Source organism: Rhinoderma darwinii, chromosome 1 (assembly GCF_050947455.1).
Source record: "Rhinoderma darwinii isolate aRhiDar2 chromosome 1, aRhiDar2.hap1, whole genome shotgun sequence".
NCBI classification, from domain to species: Eukaryota; Metazoa; Chordata; class Amphibia; order Anura; family Rhinodermatidae; genus Rhinoderma; species Rhinoderma darwinii.
This window is the reverse complement of record NC_134687.1, coordinates 70,670,866-70,689,870: the sequence shown is the minus strand read 5'-3', so window position 1 is coordinate 70,689,870 and position 19,005 is coordinate 70,670,866. Positions and strand designations below refer to the sequence as shown.

Genomic DNA, 19,005 nt, shown 5'->3' with positions numbered 1-19,005 from the left:
TGTCTGCTGAGCCAATGTATCTAATCCTATCAATAGTTTATAGGGTCGTAGTGCTATAGATATGATGTCTCCTATACACACACACACACACATTTTTTTGGGCGGACGCATATGAATTGGGGCTATTTCCCCTGACATTTTAAGTCCTCAGTGACACCCCTGGCTGCTAGTGCTGCATTGTTGGGTCACATAGGAGACCCAGCGATGCAGCTGAAAGCTGCGGACCGTCGGCCATGAGAAGTTTGTGGGGGGGGGGCCAATAAGAACTTTTGCATCGGGGCCCATGAGCCTCTAGCTACGCCCCCGGGGGGCTGATGATCATTTTACTGTGAGTGGGGTGCTGATGGTCATATTACTGTGAGTGGCGGGCTGATGGTCATGTTACTGTGAGTGGCGGGCTGATGGTAATGTTACTGTGAGTGGTGGGCTGATGGCCATTTTACTGTGAGTGGGGGGCTGATGGTCATGTTACTGTGAGTGGGGGGGGCTGATGGCCATTTTACTGTGAGTGGGAGGCTGATGGTCATTTTACTGAAAGTGGGGGGCTGATGGTCATGTTACTATGAGTGGGGGGCTGATGGTCTTCAAGTGGTTTCCAAATTGTGAAATTTATGGGAGCCAGAAAATACCTGCGTCGCCCGTTTGGAGATTTTTTGCCTGCGTCTTTTGCTTCAACGGCTTAAGAAAAAACGCAAAAACAAAAATGTCAAACAACGCTGTCAATTCCTGAAGGAATTTTAAGACAGATTTTTTTTTGCCTTAAAAACGTTGTGTGAACATACCCTACGAGTGTAGTGCTAGTTTTTACCCGTTTTCTGTCTTTCTCGACTGGTTGGGAAACTCTGTACTAGGCTACAAGATCACGCCGGCCTACGCAAGGATCCCGTTGTGGAGCAGCTCAGTTTGTCGTGGGAACGGGGCCTAGGCGAGTATAATTTTTGTTTTTGTTTCGGGGCACTGTCTACAAGGGGGAGGTGTGGGGGGCTGTATGGCACGATCTACAAGGAGGAGGTGGGGGATTGTGGCACTGTCTACAGGGAGGCTGTATGGCAAAATCTACAGGGGGCACTATACTGTGTGGGGGCCACTAAGCGGACATTATACTGTGTAGGGGTAATATAGGGGGCATAATATTGTGGGCACAATTAGAGGTCAAAATACTGTGTCCTTGAAGGGGTTGTGATATATTATTAAATATTTTTATTATACTGTATGGGGGCACTAAAGGGGCATTATACTTTTTTTATGGGGCGTTTTTTTTTTTAAAGGTGGGGGGTGACGAAAGATCATTTTGCATGGGGCGCCATCTATCCCAAGGCTGGTCAGGTGACAGGTTCGGGTGACTGGACTGGTCCACTCCCGGGCCGGCATCGACACCAGTGAGAATGCCGCTGCAAGACTCCTGCCTTCTTCTGACGGTGAGTGACGTCAAAGCATAGCGGAGAGTGGCAGCAGTAGGCTACCTCTACCGCTCTCCGCTCTGGTGGCATTGTGGCACAAAGTATAAGTGGGTTATTTTGTGCTACCTACAGGGGGACTGTGTGTGGAGCTATCTACAGGGTGGCTGTTTGTGGAGCTATGTACATGGGGGCTGTGTATGGCGCTATATACAGGGGCCTGTGTGGCGCTATGTACAGGGGGGCTGTGTGTGGAGCTATCTACAGGGGGGCTGTGTGTGGAGCTATCTATAGGGGGCTGTGTGTGGAGCTATCTTCAGGGGGGCTGTGTGTGGCGCTATCTACAGGGGGCTGTGTGTGGCGCTATCTACAGGGGGCTGTGTGTGGAGCTATCTACAGGGGGGCTGTTTGTGGAGCTATCTACAGGGGGGCTGTTTGTGGAGCTATCTACAGGGGGGCTGTGTGTGGAGCTATCTACAGGGGGCTGTGTGTGGCACTATCTACAGGGGGCTGTGTGTGTAGCTATGTACAGGGGGCTGTGCGTGGTGCTATCTACAGGGGGCTGTGTGTGGAGCTATGTACATGAGGGCTGTGTGTGGCACTATCTACAGGGGGCTGTGTGTTGAGCTATCTACAGGGGGGCTGTATCTGGAGCTATCTACAGGGGGCTGTGTCTGGAGCTATATACAGGGTTGCTGTGTGTGGCCCTATCTACAGGGGGACTGTGTGTGGCCCTATCTACAGGGGGACTGTGTGTGGCGCTATCTACAGGGGGGCTGTGTGTGGCGCTATCTACAGGGGGCTGTGTCTAAAGCTATCTACAGGGGGGCTGTGTGTGGCGCTATCTACAGGGGGGCTGTGTGTGGAGCTATCTACAGGGGGACTGTGTGTGGCGCTATCTACAGGGGGGCTGTGTGTGGCGCTATCTACGGGGGGCTGTGTGTGGCGCTATCTACAGGGGGCTGTGTGTGGCGCTATCTACAGGGGGGCTGTGTGTGGAGCTATCTACAGGGTGCCGTGTGTGGAGCTATCTACAGGGTGCTGTGTGTGGAGCTATCTACAGGGTGCTGTGTGTGGAGCTATCTACAGGGGGGCTGTGTGGCGCTATCTACAGGGGGGCTGTGTCTGGCGCTATCTACAGGGGGCTGTGTGTGGAGCTATCTACAGCGGGGCTGTGTGTGGAGCTATCTACAGGGGGGCTGTGTGTGGAGCTATCTACAGGGGGGCTGTATGTGGCGCTATCTACAGGGGGGGCTGTGTGTGGAGCTATCTACAGGGGGGCTGTGTCTGGCGCTATGTACAGGGGAGCTGTGTCTGGAGCTATCTACAGGGGGGCTGTATCTGGAGCTATCTACAGGGGGGCTGTGTGTGGCACTATCTACAGGGGGGCTGTGTGTGGAGCAATCTACAGGGGGGCTCTCGTGGATGATTTTTCCATTGACTGGTAGCAGATTTACACAACTGGAAAAAAAAAATCCCCATCATGTAACTCTGCTACCTGTCAATTGAAAAGTCATCCACCACAGGGTCTCCGTCTTGACTTTCATTGTTCTCAGCCTTTTGGTTTGTCCTGCAGCAAATGTTATACCCAAGATAGGAAAAGTAACATAAAGACGATATAACCTGATCCATAATATCTGTGATATCCAGACAGTCTAGAGATCCGCAGTGAGGATGTGCACGTGTTATTTGCAGAAGGATCTGGCCGTGATTTGATGTGTTTATGCGGGATATTGGGCGTGGTTAGGGGAGTGGCTTAAAATGTCCCTCTTTTCCGAATTTAAAAGTTGGGAGGTATGTGATAGATAGATATATGTAGCTAGTATATATCATATCTGTCTATACCTAATCCAGTGGCGTAGCTATAGGGGTCGCAGCGGTCGCAGTTGCGACCGGGCCCCTAAGCCTGGGGGGCCCACGGGCCCCCGTTGCCATACAGCATTTTTTCTAACTAAATCTTCTGTGCCGTGAAGCCGGCACTTCCGGGTTACGGTCACATGGTACACTTAGTGTACCATGTGACCGTGTTGTCACGTGACACGGCTTCCAGACAGAGCAGAAGAGTCGGTGCGGAGGACTCCAGGTAAGCTGCAGTGTAATGTAATGTATTGTGTTGTAACGTTATGTATTGTAATGTAATGTATGTGATGCCTTGTAATGTATTGTGTTGTATGCGGTGGAGAGGGGGGGAGCGTTAAATCACAGCCCCCCCCCTCCTCCACCGCAAACTGCACAATACAGTATAGTACACATGAGTGTATGAGAGCGGGGCTGCGGCTGTGTAATACAGTCACTGCCCCGCTCCTGAGTCCTGACGTGTGCGCGCCGTCAGGATGATGTGATGCGGCCGGCGCTGCACTAATGAGCGTGCGCTACAAAACACCCCCATGTTCTGTCCTCAATGCCTGAACAGCCGCTCATTAGTGCAGCGCCGGCCGCATCTCCACATGCTGACCGCGCGCGCACTTATATCAGGAGCGGGGCAATGGCTGTATTACACAGCTGCAGCCCCGCTCTATAACGGCGGAGATCAGAGAAACCGCTCATCTCCGCCGCTATTCTCCTGAATGCTGCGTTCAAAGCTGACTGCAGCATTCAGGGGAAAATGAGAAGGGGGGATGCCCCTGGATCGCGTCACAGGGAATTCCTGTGATGCGATTAAGGGACATACCATATATGGGCAGACAGCCCAGGGTCTGTTGAAGGTCCCCAGGGCTGTCCTACCATATTTCCTGTTGTTAGGGCATACTGAGGTATGTCCTAACAACTGCCTGTGTACTATCCGTACACAGGCTAATGTACTGGCATATAGATATAGGCCAGTACATTGAAGTTTAAAAATAAAATAAAAACAAAGTAATGTTAAATAAAAAAAATACACATACACTTTTTTTATAATAAACATTAAAATAAGTCTCAATACATAAAACATACACATAATCGGTATTGGCGCGCCCGTAATAACCTGCACAACAATTTTTTTGCATCATTTATGATGTGTACTCTGTAAAAAAATAAAATAAAAATTGCTTTCTATCACTTAGGCCCCATTCACACGACCGTGCCCGCAATCAGGGCCCGCGATTGCGGGCACGGCCGGCCGCCGACTGCAACCCGCATTTTCGGGCCGTGCTCCCATACAAAGTATGGGAGAACGGCCCGCAAAATGCAAAAGGACGGACATGTTCCATAATTTTCGGAACATTTCTACGGCACGGACACCCATCCGTAGCGCTACGGAAATGTGTCCACGCGCAATGAAAGTGAATGGAGGTTATTTACGGTCGTGTGCATGGGGCCTAATTGTGAGGCACGAGGTGCGATGATGAATTTAACCTCCATGTGCCTCACATTAATAGTAATTAACCCCATCATGTACCTTACACATTAACCCATTATGACTGAGAAACATGATGAGGTTAATTACTATTAATGTGAGGAACATTCAAAATTCATCATCACACCTCGTGCCTCACATCAGAAAATGGAAGAACTTATTTTTTTTTTTTATTGTTGGCAAAGTAAACGAAGTATCGGTAACGAAGTCCAAATTTTGGTATCGTGACATCCCTACACTGTGGGTCGCGTCCCCCTGGGGGTTCGTGAGTCACTCACCGAGGTCCCGGTTCCAATCAATGCTGGAACAAGGAGCTGACATCTCCTTGATCCAGCATTCCCTGTGTCGTGAGCGGCTCGACGCAGGCAGGCGGGATGTAGCGACATCATCGCGCCTTCCTGCGCTGAGTTACTCATAGTACACACCGGAGGAGGCGAAGGATCCTCCACTCGACGTGGGAACGGGGATAGGTAAGTAATTATGCACATATGGGGGCATTATACTGTATGGGGGGGCTGATATTGGGGGCAGCTGTGGGAGCATTAACTGTGTGGGGGCATTATACTATGGGGGCTGTTGGGCAAGGCGTCTGGGCATAGGAGCGCGCAGGGGTCTGATGATGATGGTGGTGCTGGGGAGGGGTAGGGGGGCCCAAGCTGAATTCTTGCACCCGGGCCCATGAGCCTTTAGCTACGCCCCTGACCTAATCATTTATTATATAGATATAAAAATATAAACTTTTGCCAAATGCATGTACACGCTGGATTCTATGACGTGCGCATTCTACTTCAGCGAGTTATAATATGTCATTGCTGTGATCAGATGTGGTCAGTGCAGCAGGAGATATTCGTGTCCCCGCTCACTACATCACTGATCCTGACTGCCACCTGCTTACGTCACACACTCGCCTTGTCACGTGCCCCGGGAAGCCGCTCGCCTGTGATTGGGCGCTGGACTAGGAAGTGAGCATGCTTGTCATGTGATCGGAGCGGCAGTCTGGACATGGATGGTTCAGAGGTGGGCGGATTGGCGCTTATAGTGAAGCTGCCATTAGTTCAGTGTCCGCAGGTAAATATCCGGGTACTCTCCACCGAGGAGACCGGCTGGGCAGGTTTTCTGACTCCTGTACTCCGCTTTCTCCGTTGTGTTATTCAGGGCATGCTGGGATTTGTAGTTCATCTGGAGGTGCATGTTTTGTGTGCTATAATAGGGACCTGTACAGATAGGTGTTTATCAATCTTTCTAATATACTTACCTGCTGGCTCTGCTGCAGACCCCTGACCCTGCTCTCTGTCCACTCCCACCTCCTGTAGTGAAGCTTCATCCCTAGTCCTGCATGGTGTGCAATGATTGGCCGCTATCATCATGGCATCACTTTTTAAAGGGAACGTGGCCGCGTTGCGACGAGCAGGTGACTGCGACATGATAGTTGCCAGAAGTCTTAGCAGGTTTGGATTTCTTTCAGATTTCTTGCGGTTGTGCCGTACAGCGTGCCGTTTAGCCCCGGCCTATTCAAATATTGTATTTGTCAAAATCCAGCAAGTTCTTTCTTTTTTTTCGCGACGTCGCTCCGCAGTTGTTCTATGTCGCTGCGCGGCCACATGGACGGTCATTAGCCACAGTGTCAAAACCAACATGGCTATTCTCTTTTTCCACGACACGTCCCTCCGTGTAGGCCTAATCTAAGACAGTTTTGCTATTAATTATTTTATTTTATTTTTTAAAACTCCATCTCCGCGTACAGCACCTTCTGACTTGAGCGCCATCACATGTAAAAATATTGCGGTGGCACGCTCTGGTCCGTACGTGCCCGCCTCACTCTCTGTTTACTTTATGGAGCCCCCCGTGTGAGTGTCGCTACTGCTGCTGTGTATGTTTTCGTGTTTTTTTTAATTGTTTTTTTTTTTTTTTTGTCCCTTTATTGGACTATTAATTGTTAACATATTGTACTGTCACATATTTTAATGACCGTGCGTTACTACCTGGGAAACTAAGATGCACATTGGCATGTTTTAGGGCACAACTAAGCAGATATTATTAGACCATGTTCACACGTAACGTAAACACTACAGAATTCAGACCGGATTTTCTGTGTGGAAATTCATCAGTATATAATCGTAGCAGCAAAGTGGATGAGATTTGACCGACTCTCATCCACGGCTCTGGAAAAAATCTACAGAAAAGACGGACATTGAACTGCGCGGTGGATTTTCTCTACGGAGCATATTTATTTCTCTTGTGAAAATAATGCAGAATTTATGCCACGTGTGAACTTACCCCTACTGGATAGCCCTGAGGTACTTTATTAGGCCCAGGACTGTCAGAATTTCCTAGACCGGACACATGGAGCCCGCATCAGGGATTAGACAGCCGGGGTCAGTTTTCTCTGACCCGGGCCATTGATGTAGGAGTGTGGCCGTCAGTTGACTACGTTCTCCCGATGACATACATATATGTCGTTCTGCATTAGGGGTTAAATAAAAAATGAAGAAACTTTGGAAATAAATAATATGAGAGAAAACTGTCAGTATTGGCTGTGTTCAGCTGAACGTATTCTCTACATTTCGTTATTTGTTCCACGGAGTTACTTTGTTTTGTATGACTGTGGGTGTAAGGCGCTGTTCACATCTCAGGTTTTTACATGTCTGAGGGATGTGTCAGGAGCATTCCCTGTCCCACTCAAGTAAACAGGACAGTGGTGCAATACCTGTGTCTCTGACGCGCAGGGTCCACCTGTTATCCACCACATCTAAGTTCATAACTTAGATGTGATAAATTTCAGGTGGATCCTGCGTGTCAGAGACATGCAGGACCCACAGACACTGAACCCGTTAGTCCGATGGATCTGACGGAAACCGGTTTCAGCACTAGATACAGCTGCTCTGTATACGGAATACAGAACAGCTGCATCTCAAAAAGTAAAACGAATCTTTAATAAAAACAAATTAGAAAGTTGCACAAAACACAGTGATGACCTATCCACCAAGTAGGTCATCAGTATATGATGGGTGCGTGTCCAACACCCGGACACCGCACCACTCTGGTTGCCTCCGTGTGTCAGACAATATTGCCAGAAGCAGATGGCTCCGGTCAAAGAATAGTGGCCGAGTTGCAGTATTGCATCTCTGCTCCTATTCAAGTGAATAGGAGCAGAGCTGCAGTTCCGCCGAACGGCCACTATACAGTGGTTGGAGCCATCTGCTTCCGGCTCTAACTACTGCATTCCGTTCCAAACATCCGGTTCATGGAGGCAGCCGGAGTTGCGAATCGGTGCGGGGTCCGGATGTCGGACACGCACCGATCATATACTGATGACCTATCCGGTGAATAGGTCATCAGTTTTCAGAAAGTGGAAAATCCCTTTAAGCTTCTTTGTTGCAAACTTCAATTTAAATGTTAGGAGGAATGAACTTTACAAACAAGTATTAATCTGGGATTATCAATTATAAAATATATTTTCACAAGTTTGTTCTGTAATTTCTCTTTCAGTTCCTTCACAAGGTTATCGATGGAGTTTGTGGCAGGGCACAGCCCCGATATCAGGACTATGGCAGCATCTGGAATTTGAGGGAATGGCTGGAAGTCTTAGACCACACCACCACTTTTATAAAAACTGCTGTTGGCAAAGATGGGTCCTCAGATGAGGTAAGTTGTCACAGTTTATCTGCCCATATGACCTACTAGAAAAGTAAGAGCAGCTCCCGGTCTTGCCAGTCAAATGTAATACTACAGTCTCCCTGTGGGGGCTGCTGCTGTGGAAATTCCTTTCTGGCCATTGTTCTCCCTGGCAAAATCGTCTGTTTGCTTGCGGTGCCAGGAGGCGGACTCAGGGGTTGTCTGACGAGATGTACCCTTTAAAATGTTTTCATTCGAAGGGGTTTACCGAATTTCCAATAAAATTCAGGTACTGCAGGAAACAACGAAAAATAAAGCATGAACCTATATTTAAGGGGGTATTCCCAGAATCAACAATAATCCACTCTCTACAGGATAGGTAATAATTATCTGATCACTGGGGGCCCTATCGATCGCGAGAACGGCAGTCCCGAATACCCTGTTCCTCAGTGAGGAGGACATTAAATGGTGCGGTGGTTGAGCGTGTGCGCTGCAGCGCCATTCAATGTCTATGGTAACGACGGAAACAACACAATACAGTAAGTACAGCGGTGGGGGTGCAGTGAGGAGTATCTGGGGGTTCGGGACTCCCATTCTCGCATACAGTAGGGGTGCCAGCAATCAGACAATTATCACCTATCCTGTGGATAGGTGATAATTGTCGATTCTGAGTCCACCCCCTTTAACTGAGTGGTTCCCGCTCCAGTGGTTCCCATGCTCTGTAGCAATTATGTGCCTATATACCCCATGTGACCGCTGCAGCCAATTACTGGCCTCAGTGGTGCCTGAAATGTAATTTTGCTCACAACTTTTGTGTTGGCGAATTTCAATTAAAAAAACGGGTCTTAAAAGGGGTTCAAGCTCTCATATAAGTCCTTTTCTTTTGGAGAAGCGGTGTGGTTTTTCTGACTAACGTTGGTCTTTAGAGAAGAAATCCAGCCTATGTGCATGTGTTGTTTATAAAAAATATATATGCATGCCACTACTCTTATGGTAATGTTTACATGCTTTTTATTTTGATGAGTTTTCAACTTGGATGTTACTATGGTAACACTCCCAAGTTGATGATAGGTGACTCCAGTTCTGCTACCCTATTCATTGTGGCCTGCTGTAGTCACCCCGCAACCCAGCAGTGACTTATTAAATCCCAACATTGAGTTAACTATTCCTGTGTCCTTGCATCTTTCCTTGCTTCCCATGGCAGATGAGTGTCCTTGTTGTTACGGTTATTGATGCATGTGTTCGCATATATAAATTAAAAATGCATTTACATTTTCTGCCTCCATATTACTGTAGCCTAATGTGTACCTGCGAAAGTCACCTGAAGTCTTATATGCAGTAAATGTGTGCATTATTCCTCTAGTAATCTCAGCCATTTGTGTTCTAGACTTGGGTCTCTGACAGCTATAGTTGTCAGCCATATTAGCTTACATAAAGCTACTTTTTCTGTCACCCAGTCGTGCAGATTTCCCCACTTTCCCTGACAGATATTAATACGCTAAAACAAGATTTTACTAAAGAAAACGTGTGTGTGTGTGTGTGTATATATAATTATAATTTTTGCTGCACAACATCACTCTGAATGGATATGTTCAAATAAAGAATATATTTTATTTTTTTCTTGTATTTATAGGGTTCTATTAAACTAAGTGAATTAAATCCAGAATATCAAGAAATGATTCTCAAGTGCGTAAAAAGTAGAAAACCTGAAATGAAGGCTGCCTTAGTGGAGAAGGTGTGCGCTATGTCATCTGCTTACTTACCCGATTTTGACTGGCAGCTAAAGGTATGTCCTTCTTTGTAGCTTCATATTTAACTGTTCTATTTCTTCATTGTGTTCTTCTTGGTTTTTGTTTTTTTTGGGGGGGAGAGACTAAAACCCAACTAGAGGCCCTAGACTACTGTGTCAAATTTGTTGTGTATCTAAAGTGTCTAAGGATAGGTTCCCGCACAGCATAAACATTGCGGAATTCTGTGCTGTAATTCAGCAGCAATTACAGTAGCAGCGCAGTGAATGAGATTTTGCAAATGTCAGACCCACACTGCGGAAATGAATCGCAGAAAAGTAGTGTGGAAATTATTCTGTGGTACGACTTTCAATTCGCAGCATGTCAATTTCAGCTGCGTACTCTGTGCGGAGATGCTGTGTATTTGACCCATAGGCTAGAATCGGGGGCAAAATCTGCCGAAAATCTGCCGTGTCTCCTGCCTGTGGGAACATACCCACAGCTTCCTTCACACACAGATTTTTTTTCTTGCAATTTAAACCTCATGGAAAAATCTATTTTTCAAAAACGCGTGCGTTTTTAGATGCAACAGCGGTTTTTCTGACTTTCAGTGGAGCTATTTGTCATGTCTTTCATTTGGTGTCATCTTGTACACGCTCTGAAAATAATGCCATACCCAGAGCATGCTGTGTTTGGAAAGAAAAATGCCACTGACCACAAAATTGCCTCAAATGTGGCACAAACCAAAATGCAGTTCTATTTAGTGCTGTTAAAAACACACAAAAACTCAGCAACACGCTGTGTGTGAATCCAGCCTAAAACGTGTTGAAAGAATGCATGTGAACCGTTAAAGACAAAAAACGAATCTACTGTTGGTTCTGGCCCTCTACAACACTCTGAAGTGTCACTGACCTAAAAGCTGCTACTGTGGAGATGTCCTCCTGTAGGCCGCAGCATGGTAGAGCGTAACCAGTGGTAGAAGTATTTCTCAATTGAGGAGCGATTGGTGCACATTTAAAACACACACAAGAAAAACCGTTTTATATATCGTTTTTATGGTGGAAGCTTTATCTCATTGGTAACTAGATTTTGCTCACTTTGGGGCTAAGCCCGAATCTGAGCCCACGTTATCAGCGGCGGGTGTCGGGTATGTTACAGCTGACTCCCTCCTGTAATGGCAGGGACCAGAACTAGCTCCGATCTCTGCCATTAACCCTTTGTAGCATGTCGGCAGCCCTGCAATGCGATCGCAGGGCTGCCGATGGCTGCTATGGAAACATGAGGGCTTCACAATGGCCTCCTGGTCTGCTATTACGGAAGCCGATTAGGCCCCACCCGGAGGCGGAGCCTAATCAGCTTGCTGTCAGTGAACGACTGACAGTTGTAATACATTGCATTACATGGGTAGTGCAATGTATTAGAATATAAGTCAGACAATTGGACCTTCAAATCCCCCAGTGAGACTAAAAGAAAAAAAGTGTAAAAAAATAAATGTTTCAAGTAATAAAGTAAAACACACTCGCCCTTTTTTCCTCAAGTCCTTTATTATTAAAAAAAAAGAAATCATACATATTTAATATCGCCGCCTCCGTAACGGCTTGAACTATAAAAATATTATATTTATTTATCTTGTGCGGTAAACACCATAAAAAAAAACCTTAAACACAATGACAGAATTGCTGTTTTTTGGTCACTTTGCCTTTCAAAAATTGGAATCAAAAGTGATCAAAAAGTCGCATGTATCCAAAAATGGTACCTATAAAAACTTTAGCTCGTCTCTTTAACCCCTTCCCTCTTTAGCCACTTTTGACCTTCCTGACAGAGCCTCATTTTTCAAATCTGACATGTTTCACTTTATGTGGTAATAACGTCGGAATGCTTGTACCTATCCAAGCGATTCTGAGACTGTTTTCTCGTGACACATTGGACTTTATGTTACTGGCAAAATTTGCTCGTTATGTTCAGTATTTAATTGGGAAAAATACCAAAATTTAGCGAAAAATTGCAAAAATTTGCATTTTTCTCAACTTAAATGTATCTGCTTGTAAGACAGGCAGTTATAACACACAAAATTGTTGCTAATTAACATCCCCCATATGTCTACTTTTAGATTGGCATCGTTTTTGAACATCCTTTTATTTTTCTAGGACGTTACAAGGCTTTGAACTTTAAGGCTATGTTCACACGGGGTCTTTTGCCGAGTTTTTTGACGCGGAAACCGCGTCGCAAAACTCGGCAGAAACGGCCCGAGAACGCCTCCCATTGATTTCAATGGGAGGCGTCGGCGTCTTTTTCCCGCGAGCAGTAAAACTGCCTCGCGGGAAAAAGAAGCGACATGCCCTATCTTCGGGCGCTTCCGCCTCCGACCTCCCATTGACTTCAATGGGAGGCAGGAGAAAGCGTGTTTTATGCCCGCGGCGCTCAATGGCCGCGGGCGAAAAACGGCGCGATAATTGCTGTTCACACGGAGTATTTTGGGGGAGGAATATCTGCCTCAAAATTCCGTTTGGAACTTTGAGGCAGATATTCCTCCCCCAAAATACTCCGTGTGAACATAGCCTTACAGCAATTTCTCACATTTTCAAGAAAATTTCAAAAGGCTATTTTTACAGGCGTCAGTTCAGTTGTGAAGTGGCTTTGATGGCCTTATATATTATAAACCCCCAAAAAGTCACCCCATTTTAAAAACGTCACCCCTTAAAGTATTCAAAACAGCATTTAGAACATTTCTTAACCCTTTAGACATTGCGCAGGAATTAAAGCAAAATAGAGGTGAAATTTACAAATTTCTTCTTTTTTTTGCAGAAATTAATTTTTAATCCAATTTTCTTTAGAACACAAAGTTTTACCAGAGAAATGCAACTCAATATTTATTGCCCAGGTTCTGCAGTTTTAAGAAATATCCCACATGTGGCCCTAGCGTGTTACTGGACTGAAGCACTGGCCTCAGAAGCAAAGGAGCACCTAGTGGATTTTGGGGCCTTATTTTTATTACAATATATTTTAGGCACCATGTCAGGTTTGAAGGGCTCTTACGGTGCCAAAACAGTGGAAATCCCCCAAAAGTGACCCAATTTGGGAAACTACACACCTCAAGGAAATGATCTAGAGGTGTAGTGAGCATTTTGACCGAACAGGTTTTTACAGAAATTATTGGAAGTAGGCCGTGAAAATTAATATCTAAATTTTTTCAAAGAAAATGTAGGTTTAGCATTTTTTTCTCATTTCCACAAGGACTTAAGGAGAAAAAGCACCCCCAAATTTGTACATTTGTAAACCCCCCACAAGTGACCCCATTTTGGAAACTACACCCATTGAGGAAATTATCTAGGGGTATAGTGAGCGTTTTGACCCAACAGGTTTTTTTGCAGAAATCATTGGAAGTAGGCCCGGAAAATAAAAATCGACATTTTTTTCAAAGAAAATGTAGGTTTAGCTAATTTTTTCTCATTTCCACAAGGACTGAAGAAGAAAAAGCACTGCAAAATTTGTAAAGCAATCTCCTGAGTAAAACAATACCCCACATGTGGTCATAAACGGCTGTTTGGACACACGGCAGGGCTTAGAAGGGAAAGAGCGCTATATGGCTTTTGGAGATCACATTTAGCAGGAATGGTTTGCGGAGGCTATGTCACATTTGCAAAGCCCCTGAGGGGACAAAACAATGAAAATGCCCAAAAAGTGATTCCATTTAGGAAACTACACCCCTTGAGGAATTCATCTAGGGGTGTAGTAAGCATTTAGACCCCATAGATGTTTCATAGAATTTATTAGAATTGGGCAGTGAAAATAAAAACAATCCTTTTTCTTCAATAAGACGTAGCTTTAGCGCAAAATTTTTCATTTTCTCAACAAATAAAGGAAAAAAAAGAACCCAACATTTGTAAAGCAATTTCTCCCCTAATACGGCAATTACCCCATATGTGGTCATAAACTGCTATTTGGGCACACGGCAGGGCTCAGAAGGGAAGGAGCGCCATTTGGAGTGCAGATTTTGCTGGATTGGTTTCTGGGCGCCTGTGGGACCAAAACAGTAGAAACCCCCCAGAAGTGACCCAATTTTGGAAAATACACCCCTCAAGATATTCACCTAGGGGTGTAGTCAGCATGTTAACCCCGCAGGTGTTTTGTAGAAATTAGTGTGCACTCGATGTTGCAGAGCGAAAATTGGATTTTTTTCCATAGATATGCCAATATGTGGTGCACAGCTTGTGCCACCATAACAAGACAGCCCTCTAATTATTATTCAGTGTTTCCCGGTTTTAGAAACACCCTACATGTGGCCCTAATCTTTTGCCTGGACATTCGACCTGTCTCAGGAGTGAAAAAGTACCATGCGAAATTGAGGCCTAATTTGGCGATTTACAAAGTATTGGTTCACAATTGCAGAGGCTCTGATGTGAAATAATAAAAGAAACCCCTGAGAAGTGACCCCATTTGGAAACTACACCCCTCAAGGCATTTATTAAGGGGTGTAGTGAGCATTTCACCCCACAGGTCTTTTCCATAAATGAATGCGCTGCGGATGGTGCAAATTAAAAATTTATATTTTTCCCTAGATATACCATTTCAGTGGCAAATATGTCATGCCCAGCTTATGACACTGGAGACACACATCCCAAAAATTGTTAAAAGGGTTCTCCCGGGTATGACGATGCCATATATGTGAAAGGGAGGGAACGCCATTTGGCTTTTGGAGAGAGGATTTTGCTTGGTAGTAGTTTTGTTTGAGTATTGCTGGTGTTTCCGTTTATAATGTGGGGGTACATGTAAGTTGGGCAGAGTACATCAGGGGCATAGTCAGGTAGTATAATAATGGGGTAAAAAAAAAACAATAAAATGATCCATAGATGTGTGTTACGCTGTGACACAATCCTTTCTGCACAGGCCGGTGTTGCACTGATATATGGCGTCCTTTCTTATCCCCTTTTTGGTCCACACTCCGCACCTTTGCAGTTTGGGGAATTTTGCTTGGAAAGTGTTGTCCTGGTATAATACGGGCATCGTCGCTTCCAGCGGATATGTTTGGGCCCTCCCTTTCCTGGTTCTCTAATTTTAGGTCCTTGATAAATCGCCTCTTGAAACAGAAGAAATGTTCCCCTCGGGCACAACTGCATATTTTTTATTTCCTGACTTATTGGAGCCTTAGGCTATGTTCACACGGAGTATTTTGGGGGAGGAATATCTGCCTCAAAATTCCGTTTGGAACTTTGAGGCAGATATTCCTCTCCCTGCACGCCGATTTTCGCGGCAATTATCGCGCCGTTTTTCGCCCGCGGCCATTGAGCGCCGCGGGCATAAAACAGCGAGAAATACGCTTTCTCTGCCTCCCATTGAAGTCAATGGGAGGTCGGAGGCGGAAGCGCCCGAAGATAGGGCATGTCGCTTCTTTTTCCCCGCGAGGCAGTTTTACTGCTCGCGGGAAAAAGACGCCGACGCCTCCCATTGAAATCAATGGGAGGCGTTCTCGGGCCGTTTCTGCCGAGTTTTGCGACGCGGTTTCCGCGTCAAAAAACTCGGCAAAATACCCCGTGTGAACATAGCCTTAACTAGTTTTATTTTTTCATAGACGTAGTGGTATGAGGGCTTTTTTTTTGCGGGACAAGCTGTAGTTATTATTGGTACCATTTTGGGGTACATGCGACTTTTTGATCACACTTTATCCTATTTTTTGGGAGGCCAGGTAAACAAAAAAACGCAATTCTAGCATAGTTTTATTTAGTGGTTTTTTTTATACAGAGTTCACCATGCGTTATAAATTACATGTTAACTTCATTCTGCGGGTCAGTACGATTCCGGCGATACCTATTTTATAAAACTACTTTTTGTACAAATAATGTATTTTTTCTGTCGCCAAGTTGTGAGAGCCATAACTTTTTAATTTTTTTGTCGACGGAGCTATTTGAGGGCTTGTTTTTTGCGAGACGAGCTATAGTATTTATAGGTACCATTTTTGGAATACGTGCGACTTTTTGATCGCTTTTTATTCCTATATTTGTAGGGCAAAGTGACCAAAAAACAAACTCTGGTATAGTTTTTACTGTTTTTTTTATGCTGTTTACCGCGTGCAATAAATAATATAATATTTTGATACCTCAGGTCGTTACGGTCGCGGCGATACCAAATACGTATGGTTTATTTTTTTTCAATAATAAAGGACTTGATAAGAGTAAAAGGGCGATTGTGTTTTATTTTATTACTTGAAACTTTTATTGTTTTCAAACTTTTTTTTTTCTTCACTTTTTTTTTTACACTTGAAGGTCCAGCTGTCAGATTAATTTTTTTCTAATACATTTCACTACCTACGTAGTGCAATGTATTAGATCTGTCAGTTATTCACTGACAGCAAGCCGATTAGGCTTCGCCTCCCGGCGGGGCCTAATCGGCTTCCGTAGTGGCAGAGCAGGAGGCCATTGTGTCTCCTGTTGCAATAGCAGCAGTCGCCAGTCCTGATTGCCTGTCTGGCGATCTGCTAGTAACCGCTACGATGCAGCAATCGCTTTCGATTGCTGCATCGAAGGGGTTAATGGCAGGGATCGGAGCTAGCTCCGGTTCCTGCTGTTACAGGTGGATGTCAGCTGTAACATACAGCTGACTTCCACCGCTGATGACGCCGGGTCAGCTCCTGAGCCGCCGCCATCTTGCCGGCAGCTACGGAAGCCGATCAGGCCCTCATAGAGCTCCGTCGGCTAAAAAATTTAAATGTTATGGTTCTCACAACATAACAACAGAAAAAATACGTTCTATTTACAAAAGTAATTTTATTGTGCAAAAAGTTGTGAAACACAAAAAAGCGCTAAAAATGTGGTATCACTAGAATCGTACTGACCCGCAGAATAAAGTTAGGGCTTATTCACACGACAGGGTCCCGACCGAGCCCGAGTGTCGGCCGATAAGATCGGCCATTTTTCCCGGCCAGTTTGCATTCGTTTTGCATCCGTTCCAGGCCGGGCATACCTGGACAGTGACATCAGTGGCAACTCCTGAAGGGGAATCCCCATGTGGCCGGTGATTTCACTTCAGGAAAAGCCCCTGTCGTTTGTGTCCATTTATGGACACTGAACGTTACTGGCTTCGCCTGGTGTGGAATTCCCGGTCACAGAGTGTTCAGGGATTCCGCTTCAGGAGTTTCCCCTGATGTCACTGTCCAGATATGGACAGAGACATCAAGCGCTCTGTCCAGCAGCGGAATCCCCGAGCACAAGGGGATTCCGCTCCTTCAGGGAGCTAAAATGGGGCTAGCACATAGCAGAGCAGGGAGGTACCTCCCTGCTCTGCCATAGTGGCGTCGCTACAGCAGTAGCAGCTGTAGCAGCAGCTGCTAGCGGCGCAATCGGCCATGGGAGGTGTCACCGGGCCAGGGCGCTTTTAAAACAAGCAGGGGAAGGGAGCCAGCGCAGTGCTCCCTTCCACCTGCTGTACACCCGGGCCCTGCCACACAGTCTAGAAACTTACCTCCAGCGTACAGCCATTCGTCCGAATGGCATAAACTCCTCCTCCAAACATGCACTCTGCGCTGTGAGGAGAGAGCGAGCGACGGTAGACACAGCCGTCGCTCATGACACATTCCGGTGATGGCCGTGTATTACCCGGCCCCATAGACTTCTATGGGAGCCGGGTGAACGGCCGAAAATAGGGCATGTCCCATTTTTTGACAGCCGGTTTTCCCGGCCCGTCAAAAAATTGGTCGTGTGAATAGCCCCATTAGGGGTCTATTGTTCCTACTGCAGCCGGGTGACAGCCGTTTTATGAACGGCCGTCACCCGGCTGGGAAACCCTGTCGTGTGAGTAAGGGCTTAACGTGTAGTTTTACAACGCATGGTGAACGCTGTATATAAAAAAAAACAACTAAAGAACTATACTGGAATTGCTGTTTATTGTCACCTTGCCTCCCAAAAAATAGGATAAAAAGTGATCAAAAAGTCGCATATACCCCAAAATGGTACCAATAACTACAGCTCGTCCCGCAAAAAAACAGCCCTCATACCACTACGTCTATGAAAAAATAAAATAAGTTAAGGCTTCCATAAGTCAGGAAAGTAAAAAATATGCAGTTGTGCAGCCCAAGGGGAACATTTCTTCTGTTTCAAGAAGCCATTTATCAAGGCCCTAAAATTAGGGAACCAGGAAGGGTACAGCCCAAACATATCCGCTGGAAGCGAGGGTGCACATATTCTACCAGGACAACCGTTCCCAGCAAAATTCCCCAAACTGCAGAGTGTGTAACAAAAGGGTGATGAGAAAGGACACCATTTATCAGTGCGACACCGGCCTGTGCAGAAAGGTATTTGACGCTGTGAAGCAATCATCTATGGATTATTTTGTTTCGTTTTTTTTACCCTATTATTATACCCTCCTATTATGCCCTGATGTACTCGGCCCAGCTTACATATGCCCCCACATTATAAACGGAAACACCAGTAAAACTTCAAAACAAAACTACTACTAAGCAAAATCTGTATACCAAAAGCAAATGGTGCTGCCTCGCTTCTGAACCCTACACTGTGCACAAACCGCAGTTTATTTCCACATATATGGCCTCGTCATACCTGGGAGAACCCTTTTAACAATTTTTGGGGTGTGTGTCTCCAGTGGCACAAGCTGGGCTCGACATATTTGCCACTGAAATTACATATCTAGGGAAAAATTGCAATTTTTACGTTGCGCCATCCGCAGCGCATTCATTTATGGAACAGACCTGTGGGGTCAAAATGCTCACTATACCCCTTAACAAATGCCTTGATGGGTGTCGTTTCCAAAATGGGGTCACTTCTCAGGGGTTTCTTTTATTATTTCACATCAGAGCCTCTACAATTGAGAACCAATATTTATTAAGTTGCCAAGTTAGGTCTCAATTTTGCATGGTACTCTTTTACTCAAGAGCCTGGTCGAATGTCCAGGCAAAAGATTATTGTCACATGGAGGGTGT

At 45.7% G+C, this 19,005-nt stretch overlaps 1 protein-coding gene across 1 annotated transcript in view; it reads left to right on the top strand.

The window, feature by feature from the left end:
• Positions 1–5,693: 5,693 nt before the first annotated feature.
• COMMD8 (COMM domain containing 8) overlaps positions 5,694–19,005 on the top strand; it is a 28,567-nt gene continuing 15,255 nt past the window's right edge. The window contains exons 1-3 of the mRNA XM_075849602.1: positions 5,694–5,802; positions 8,224–8,379; positions 9,983–10,135. Coding sequence (XP_075705717.1) covers positions 5,737–5,802; positions 8,224–8,379; positions 9,983–10,135 — 375 coding nt within the window. The 5' untranslated portion in view covers positions 5,694–5,736. The remainder of the gene's footprint in view (positions 5,803–8,223; positions 8,380–9,982; positions 10,136–19,005) is intronic.